A 9,786-nucleotide genomic window follows, 5' to 3' on the forward strand; every position below is an offset into this window, starting at 1 on the left:
TAACAGGTGGTCTTTTCAAGTCCTATGAAATTTAAGCAAAAGTCTCCCATGATTATGTTTCTAACTTTTATGGAAGTCATTTCTACAGCTAACTATTCCTTTTTTGAGGATAGAAACAAATTCAGTACTTTTATTTGTGCTAATCATGTGCTTTCCAGAATAAACATCAAACCACCCTAATTGCAGTGATGTATCTAAGTTGTAATAGTGATTTTGTTTTTGATAAGGCTTTAAATGTGCTTCCATTTTGGTCCTTACGTTATCCTTAAAATTATATGTGAACAGCAAAGGAACATGGAAGATGGCCTAATGCTATTAAATTGGGAGGTGGGTGATGGTTTCTACAACCAATAAAGTGTATCCATTTTAAATAGGAATTGCATAAGCCTTCCCTATAACTAGTGCTTGTATGACAACTTCCCAGGATGGTTAAGTCCAATGCCATATAGTGCCAAATACAACGCAGGGTTATTTTTGTGTTGCCCTAAAAGCCTCACAATGTTACTCCTTTATCCATTGGAATACAGATTCCAGAGAGTACATGAAGAAATTTGGCACAACGTATACTCATATTGTACATCATGTTAAGTTACCATATATTTGACAGCTAAGAAAAAACAAGTTAAAGACTGGGATAAACTTGGGTATTAGGTTATTAAGTATGAAATGTCCAATTTCCTTAAGTACTAAGTTTGACAGTCGACATATATGACATTTCATTTTGACACTTCTTCTTTTATTTTTATCGTGAGGGTACGTTCTCATTCTTTCAAACACATGATTTGGCTTGTGATTATCTTTCAAATTTTTTTTTTGAGCAATTTTTGTGAAACCATGGATTAGTGAAAAATTTGAGTTATTTTGGAATATTATCTTGGAAACAATGCAGCAGACAGCTTGAAATATCAACGAAATGTTTGGGAAGTATGTGCTAATGAACACACAGTATGTCGATTTGAAAAATTCCATTCTGGTAATTTTAATCTTAAAAATGAGCCACGTGGGCAACTTGAGACCAAGGTAGATAATGATGAGCTGAAAGCTGTAGTGGAAATGAGTCCATCTCAACCTACGTGTAAATTAGCAGCAACATTACTATATTGGACCATTTGAAACAAATTAGCAAGATAAAGAAGCTGGATAGATAGGTTTGGCATTAATTAAACAAGTATCAGAACAGAAATCCTCTGGAAGCTTGCCTTTCTTTGCTGTCTCAACATAAAGGTGAACCATTTCTACACTGTATTGTTATGTGTAATGAAAAATGGATTCTTTTTGACAATCGAAAGCATTTGACACAATGGTTGGATAAAGATGAAGTGCCGAAACACAGTCCAAAACCAAATATTCATCAAAAAAGCTAATGGTGCCTGGTAGTCTAGCGCTGGTATTATCCACTAAAGCTTCATGAAACCCGGTCAATTGATTACGGCAGATGTCCACTGCAACCAGTTGGGCAAAATGAGGATGCTTGCGATGAAGCAGCTGAGATTGGTCAATAGAGACAGGCCAATTCTCGTTCAAGACAACGCTCGACCACGTCTCACAAACACTGCTCAAACTACAGAGGTTGGACTTGGAAACTCTGTCATCCACTGGATTCACCAGACCTTGTATCAACTCACTCACTACCACTTCCTCCAGGTTTTGGACCCCTTCTTGCAAGAAAAAATATTCAGTTCTCAACAAGCTGTGGAAAACACCTTTTGCGATTTCACCACCACTCACTCTCTAGGCTTCTTTGCTGCTGGCATAAACAAGCTACCGTTAAGATGGCAAAACTGTATCGATAGTTTAGGTGCACTCTTTGATTAATTTTACTGCTTGAGATATAATAAACTTTTGATTTGAAATCGGACATTTCATATTTAATGACCTAATAATACCCTGTGTTAGTTATCTCTGTGTGTTATCTTCCCACTTGACCAATCATTGGTGCAGTTTGCTTTGTCGTCTCAATCATCAGCCTATTGGGCTATACAGTCTATTGCAATTTGATTTCTAGTTCAAGCAAATAAAATTGCTACCGAATTGTTAGCCCCCTTTTGACAAATATCTGAATAGTCTGTAACAAGGAACTTGGTCAAGGATTTATTAAAGGCTAATTAATAGATACTTCAATGTCTTGTGTTCTCTTTCACTTGATATAATCTTTCCATCTCAGTTCTTTTTTTCAAATCTTGGTCTAATACTGATTCACAAGTTTCAAGATTTGGCAGACTTCATAGGTAACAAATTGAATCTGGTGCCAAGGTATCATAGAGCATGGGCTTTAAAAAAGCCCAGCTTGGTTTTAAGTCAGGGCTTCATTATTTAGCTTTTTGTGATCTTGGGCATTTTTAACTTCTCTAAGAGTCCTTATTTAAAGTGGGATAATAATGATTCTTACCTCATGTGGTTATTATGAGGAAGTATTAAATAAGTTTTTGGTACACAGTAATAAAAACAAAAAACTTACTGCTTACTATTATCTGAAAAATGGACAGAATGGCTACTGTGCAAGGTAAAATGTACATGTTTGTAAGGTTTTTTTCCCTTTTCTCAAATAAGAAATTATCACATACCTATGATAGCTAAATAGAAGTCAACATAAATGCTGTATTATCTTACCTTGAAATCACAGTTTACTGAGAAGTTAAATACTTTGAGATAAATGTTACACTAAAAAAACAAAAATAAGCACTTAGTATTGATGTAATAGAACTTACCAAAAGAATTTGTATTTTTCAAAATCCACGTCCAAGTTTAACCTCTAAAATTTAGAGCTTTGCAGTTATGCCTACAAATATAAAATAAAATAGAGTATTAAAACAAATTTATCTTCATTGTTCAGTGACAAACCACTCCTGCTTTAAACAGCCTGGTAAGGTTTTCAAGTTGAAATTATACAGCCGCGTTTTGTCTTCATTAGAGCAGTCCTGGAGTTGTCTAAGAGAGATAGACTTACAGACTTAACTCCTAGAGTCATAATTAGTAATTACCATTAAAAAAGAGTTTGGCAAACTTTTGTACCCCATGCTTACTGGAATTTAAGACACAACTGCTAGAAAGAGTTTTATTTCATTAGGAATAGATTGAAAAAGCCATATTGATGAGAGCTTTCTTTTGCTCTAGGTATGTTTTAGAACAAGGTAGAGGATGGATAGTCAGTAAGGGCAGAATCTTCTGCAGGTAGTACATCTTCATGTATTCAAGTATTTCAAGCAATATTTTTGATCTGTGGTTGGCTTTATCTGCAAATATGAAACCGCCACAGAGGGCCAACTTACCTATAACACAAGCAAACTAATAAACAAACACTATCTGCCAACTTCATGATAAAAAATACTTGAAACTTTCCAATTTTATACCACTTGCCCACAATCTGTCAATATTACCACAAAACTCTCTAGAACCCATAAGGAAACACTGCAATCACTTTGAAAGTTAAATTTCTTTTAACTTAAAGTAATCTCCCAAGTTACCAATTAGCCCTACGAAAACATGGTTAATTTTGAATAGGCATTCACTATAGATTTGAAGCAAAAAAGTGAGTACTGATTTCGAAATATGTTAAAGGTTGTATATGGCTTAACAAAGAGTACAACATTAAAACTAGGAAAGTCTCTTAGTTTAAAAAATGAGTTTTCTGATGAAGTTGCAAACATTTTAAATACCACTGTAAAAACTGACTTCACACTTTCATACCACTGAGCTATATACCCTTATGATTTGTGCAAATTTCTGTATTCTATACTTAATAGAATTTTTTTAAAAAAACAGGAATTTTTGGAATATCCAAGGCCATCCAATTATTTACTAGCAAGTTATAATTTTTCTGATATGTATATCAGATAATTTAAGACTAGAAATGTAAAGACGCAGGTGATGAAAAAAGTATTGCTGATCTTAGTTTTTAAAAATTTGCCTCTGGGAAAGAATTCCAAACTCTTATAGAGGTATCTCTTTTTTTCTTTTTGTAGTTCAAGTACGCTTACAAGACTGATGGGATTACAGTGGTATAAATATGAAGGACTACTGAAGAATCTGAAGTACTGTACTATTTGGCTTTATTTTAGACCTCTAGTTAAGACTTAAATGTTTTTTGAAAAAAAGAACAAGGTACAAAGATTGGAGTGGCTGTAAGAACATTTTTCTGCTTCAAGCAATGGCATTGGGCATATAACTCAGAAGACATATTGAAATTAGTACTACAGGCCAAATTCCTGGTTTAAAAAATCCTATGGATAGTAACTTTGGTAATTAAAAGACGTTTTATTATATTTATATTTTCAATTAGCTACCACTAAGAAATTTTTAACTTTTTACATACATATTTTGATATGTGGTCTTTGGGGAAAGTATGGTTAATAAAAAGTTGATTTTTTAAAGGAAATACTGAAATTCTCACATTTTGTTTAATATTTTTGCTAAGTATTTAAATATATTGACATGAAATATCCTCTGCTCTTTCTCCTTTTTTATGCACAGAACAGAAACACACGTTGTCATGCCTCAAACTACTTTTTATTTGCAACTACATGATTTCACGCAATTTTTCTAAACAACGACATAAAATAGATTTCCTTGTATATAAATAACTTACATATGCTCCATAAAGTAAATGCTCAAAGGTGCTAGAACAGATCGTCCACTCCTACAGTGTTCTCGTATCCAACAGAGTTGATGCACAATATATAAATACTCAAGTCCAATATTAAAAACTCAGGCACTTGACTAACTTTAATAAAGTTTTCCAAACTATATCAATATATCTAAAGTGCATATATATATTTTTAAGAAAGATTATTCTCAATAACTTCTATAAAAATAAGTTTGATGGTTTGGTCCATCTAACTTCACTACTATTGGTATGAACTTTTAACTTTTAACGTGTGGTAAGGTTTATTCTACCTTTCTCTCAACATGACACCAACAAAATCAAAGAAGCTAGTGAGGTGGTAACATGTGAGGATTAACCCAGTGATTCCGGTCACAATGCATTCCAGGAGGAGGTACCCATGTCACTGGAATTGGACGATATGGTTTATTCTTCCTTCCCTGATTTGGATAACCAAATGGAACAGGAGGAGGAGGGTAGTGATTCTGATGGCCATTCCCTCTGTACATTCCTGGCTTTTTTCTGGGCAAAGGGTGCCACACTGGAAGAGGTGGGAACATCAGTTCTGAAATCTATATGGAAGAAAAAACATTAAGTTAATTTAAAGGAAAAATTAGTCACATGTTAAGTAAAGACTAGGTAACCTTCCAGATTAAAGACAGACAGAATCACTCACCCACAACCCTAAGAGAAGGTCTAAGTGACATTCCTACAGTCAAGACTAAATATGAGAAAAACCTCATGTATTTGTAATAGGTGATCAACATTTTCTGAATGCATGAAGAAATGAATAAACTCAAACACAGCATTCTAAAACAACTTCAACCAGAAAAGAATCAAAACACAAAATGAATGGAAGTTTACAAGGACATATCATGTTTTAGACAGTTTTCATAGCTAGCTAAAAAAGGAGTTACTTGAGAGCTTTTAAACACAAAACTGTTCATGGCCTAGCAATGATCTATTGAATTATAAAATCTTAGGACTAGAGGCCAGGTATTCTGACAACACTTTCCAGCTGATTTTGATGGAGCCAGTTTAGTGTTTGAAAACAATCTTAGATTATCCCATTAAGTCAGGTGGGCACATCAAGTTTACATTATTCAAAATATTCTTGTTAGCAGTTTTGGACCTCTGTTCAGCATGCTGCAACCTCGGAGTTTCAGATATCTCTAATCTCTAATTTGCCCTTCTAAATATAATTTCATAAAATTTATTTATATTCTGTATAGCACTGCATTCATATGATAGAAAATTCAAAAAGGGGCCAGGCATGGTGGTTAATGCCTATAATCTCAACACTCTGGGAGGCAGGAGGATTGCTTGAGTACAGGAGTTCGAGGCTTCAGTGAGCTATGATTGCACCACTGCCCTCTAGTCTGGGCAACAGAGTGTCTCTTAAAAAAAAAAAAAAAAAAAAAAAAAAAAAAAAAAAAAAAAAAACAAAAAAAAAAAAAAAAAAAAAAAAGGAAAGAAAAAAAAATTCAAAAGGTACAAAAGAGTAGACAGTGAAAAGTCCCTCTTCTTTATCTGAGCACTCTACCCAATTACCCTTCTCAGGGGTAACTGACATTAAGCAATTTTTTGTGTATACCTTTAGAGATACATTCTATGCATACACTTGTGTGCACGTTTAGACATACATTAAAAAAAATACTATTCTGTATCTTGCTTTTTACACTTGATAATAATATATTCAGAGGCATTCGTACCAATATATAAAGACATTTCTAATTGCTTTACAGCTAATAATATAGCAATGACTATGTCATAACTAAATTAACTGGTCTTCTGTTGAGGGGACATTGGGGCTACTTTCAATCTTTTACTATTAAAAAACAATGTGGCCAGGAGTAGTGGCTTAAGCTAGTAATCCTAGCATTTTGGGAGGCCAAGATGGGAGAACAGTGTGAGGCCAGCCTGGGCAACATAATGAGACCTCATCTCTACAAAAAATACAAAAATTAGCCAGGCATGGTACTGTGCATCTATAGTCTCAGCTACATGGGAGGCTGAACCAGGAGGACTGGTTGAGCCCAGGTTGCAGTGAGCTAGGATGATGCCACTACACTCTAACCTGGGAAACAGAGCAAGACCCTGTTTCAAAAAAAAAAAAAAAAGATGTACAACAAATTAACAGCACAGTAAGTTCTGATACAAGGCTTTGTAGACATATATTGACATTTCTCTTGGCAAATACTTAGAAGTGGAACTGCAGAGTAATAGGGTAGATGCATATTTAACTTTTTAGGTGCCAGTTTTCCAAAGCTGTTGTACCATTTTACACTCCCATCGGCAGTTTATGAATTTAGCTGCTTCACATCCTTGCCAACATTTGGTGGTGTCAGACTTTTTAATTTAGTGGTTCTAGAAGGAGTATTTCACGTAGTTTTAATTTGCATTTCTCTGATGACAAATGAGGTTGAACACCCTTTCATTTGTTTACTGGTCATTTATATAACTTCTTTTGCGCAATGTTTATTCACATCTTTTGCCCATTATTTTTAATTGGGTCATTTGTCTTTTACTATCAATTTATAGAAATGATTTTAAAAGTATATTCTGGAAACAAATCCCTTATAGATATATGTAATAAGAATATTTTTGTCCCAGGATGGTTTGCCCATTCATTTTCTTAATGGTTTCTTTGAGCAGAAACATTTTTAATTTTGATGAAGTCCAATTTATCAATTTTTTTCTTTTTAGTGCTTTTTGTGACTCCTGGAAGAAATCTTTACCTATTTCAATATAATAAAGATTATGTCTCCCTATTTTCTTCAAAAAGTGTCAGACATTTAGATTTTACGTTTAGGTCTATGATCCATGTCAAATCAATTTTTTTGTGTATGGTGTCAAGTAACAGGTTCATTTTTTGGCCCCCTCTACAGATGATCTAATTGTTCTGGCACCAGGTTCTTGAAGACTTTCCCCATTGAACTGCTTTGGCACTTTTCTTAAAAAGAAAAAAAAAAAAAAACAGCTACTGCAACTTAATGAGAACTTATCTCTACAAACAATTTTTTAAAAAATTAATAGCTAGGCATGGTGGTACGTGCCTGTAGTCCCAGCTACTGAGGAGGCTGAGGTGGGAGGATAGCTTGAGCCCAGGAGTTTGAGGCTACAGTAAGCTATGATTGTACCACTGCACTCCTCCAGCCTGGACAACAGAGTGAGACCTGGTCTTTAAAAAAAAAAAAAAAAGGAGAGAGAGGGAGAGAGACAGAGAGAGGGAGAGATTTAAAAAAAAAAAGGAGAGAGAGAGAGAGCGAGAGAGAACATAATCCTTTCTTTCTTTCTGCTGGCTATAAGGTTAAAATAAAACCCCACTGTATACATACACATGTGGGTCTATTTCTGGACTCTCCACTGATATATCTGTATATCTTTTTTGTTTTTAAGAGACAGACAGGGTCTTACTCTTTAGCCTAGGCTGGAGTGCAGTGGCATAATCATAGCTCATTGCAGCCTCAAACTCCTGGACTCAAGTGATCCTCCTGGCTCAGCCTCCGCACGTAGCTGAGGCTTACAGGTGCACACCACCAAGCCCAACTAATTTTTTTTTTTTTTGGTAGAGACAGGATCTTGCTATTGCCCCGGCTGGACTCAAACTGGCCTCAAAGATCTTCCCGCCTAGGCCTTCTAAATTGTTAGGGTTACAGGTGTGAGCCACCATGCCCAGCCATATTTATGCATCTTTAAACCATTATCACACTGTCTCAATGAATATATAGCTTTATATTATTGTGAGTTCTCTAACTTGTTCAAACTCCTGGGCTCTAGCTATCCTCCCACCTCAGCCTTCTAAGGAGCTAGGACCACACGTGCACACCACCATACCCAGCTAATTTTTTTTATTTTTTGTAGAGAAGAGGTCTTACTATGTTGCTCAGGATGGTCTCAAACTCCTGGCCTCAAGTGATCCACCTACTTAGGCCTCCCAAAGTGTTGGGATTATAGACCACTGGCCATCCTCCTTTTTAAAAATTTTGAATCAATCTGTCACTTTGTAGAAAGTCTTTCAAGATTAATAGAGTTGGATCTACAGATCAATATGGGGAAAACTGACATAATCTTCCCTTCTTAACTCATGGAGCGCTGTCTCTGAGGGTATCTTTTAGAAGATACTAAAGAACGAAGACCACAAGCTAGAAATTTTCTGTCCTTATTTGATAACCCTTTTTAAAGCTCTTGACAATGCCAGATTGAAGACTAAAAAGTAGACAGAAAGAAAAGGTTAAAGTTTGCCATTTGCATTAGCTTTCTACACAAGGGCTTGTAAAAGCAATGTTTCTTTGTTATGAAATGTTTTGTTAATTGAGTATAGTGCCAAGGAGAAATGTTTTTCTTAAAAAGCACATAAGAGACACCTCAATTTGCATGCCTTGCTGTTACCCTAATAGTCTTTCAACATGGGGGAAAATAAAATGCAATTTAACATTAAAAAGAAACCTAAAAATTATACGTCAATTTACTTGTAAAAAATTAGCAGCAATCAATTTAATTTGAGACTTACATTCTTGTGTGGTTAAGTAACAAGAAATAAAATTCTGAAGAAAAATTGCCATGCATTTGAATAAATTCCAGGAAATTCATTAAACGTAATTTGCAGCATATAATAATACATCACACAGAGAAAAAATGCGGCAAATATTTACGGCAAGATTTTTTAAATGATTCTAAAATGCAAATATTTTGTATTTATATTTACATATCAAAGACCATTTAATGTACTTTAGAAAATTATTGATTAAACAACATTCCTCAACAGAAAAGGTATTTTAAAGTCAAAACAATTTAAAAAGATCTTTTGAACTGAGCCTTATTCTATACGTTGTACTTATTTCTAATTTTTAAAGGCACCTGTTTTTATTAATTTGTTCTAATTAGACATAATGAAACATTAGGTTTGTGGTACAATTGGATAAATAAAAATTTAGACTTAATGAGTAAGAAGCAGTTACTTAACTATATTGAGAATCTCTCTGGAAAGATACAACGTCCCCTTGCCCCAAACCTGATGATGGATGCCTCTGTGAAAGAGCACAGGATTGGTGGTTGAGGAAAGGAGTACTTCTCACTACTATACTCTCTCATATTGTTTGAAATGTTATAAAGCAGGTGCATGTGTCTCCCTAAAATGATAATCTTCAGAACTAATCTTTCCCTCAAGTCTAAGAATAATTTAA

At 34.6% G+C, this 9,786-nt stretch overlaps 2 protein-coding genes across 2 annotated transcripts in view; one reads left to right on the forward strand and one right to left on the reverse strand.

The window, feature by feature from the left end:
• Positions 1-4,410, forward strand: part of CXADR (coxsackie virus and adenovirus receptor) — a 66,517-nt gene extending 62,107 nt beyond the window's left edge. Inside the window, exon 8 of the mRNA XM_012642974.1 lies at positions 3,963-4,410. Coding sequence (XP_012498428.1) covers positions 3,963-4,004 — 42 coding nt within the window. The 3' untranslated portion in view covers positions 4,005-4,410. The remainder of the gene's footprint in view (positions 1-3,962) is intronic.
• A 77-nt stretch (positions 4,411-4,487) lies between these two features.
• BTG3 (BTG family, member 3) overlaps positions 4,488-9,786 on the reverse strand; it is a 20,037-nt gene continuing 14,738 nt past the window's right edge. The window contains exon 5 of the mRNA XM_012642976.1: positions 4,488-5,172. Coding sequence (XP_012498430.1) covers positions 4,930-5,172 — 243 coding nt within the window. The 3' untranslated portion in view covers positions 4,488-4,929. The remainder of the gene's footprint in view (positions 5,173-9,786) is intronic.

This window comes from Propithecus coquereli, unplaced genomic scaffold (genome assembly GCF_000956105.1).
Source record: "Propithecus coquereli isolate 6110/MARCELLA unplaced genomic scaffold, Pcoq_1.0 Scaffold192, whole genome shotgun sequence".
Taxonomy (NCBI): Eukaryota; Metazoa; Chordata; class Mammalia; order Primates; family Indriidae; genus Propithecus; species Propithecus coquereli.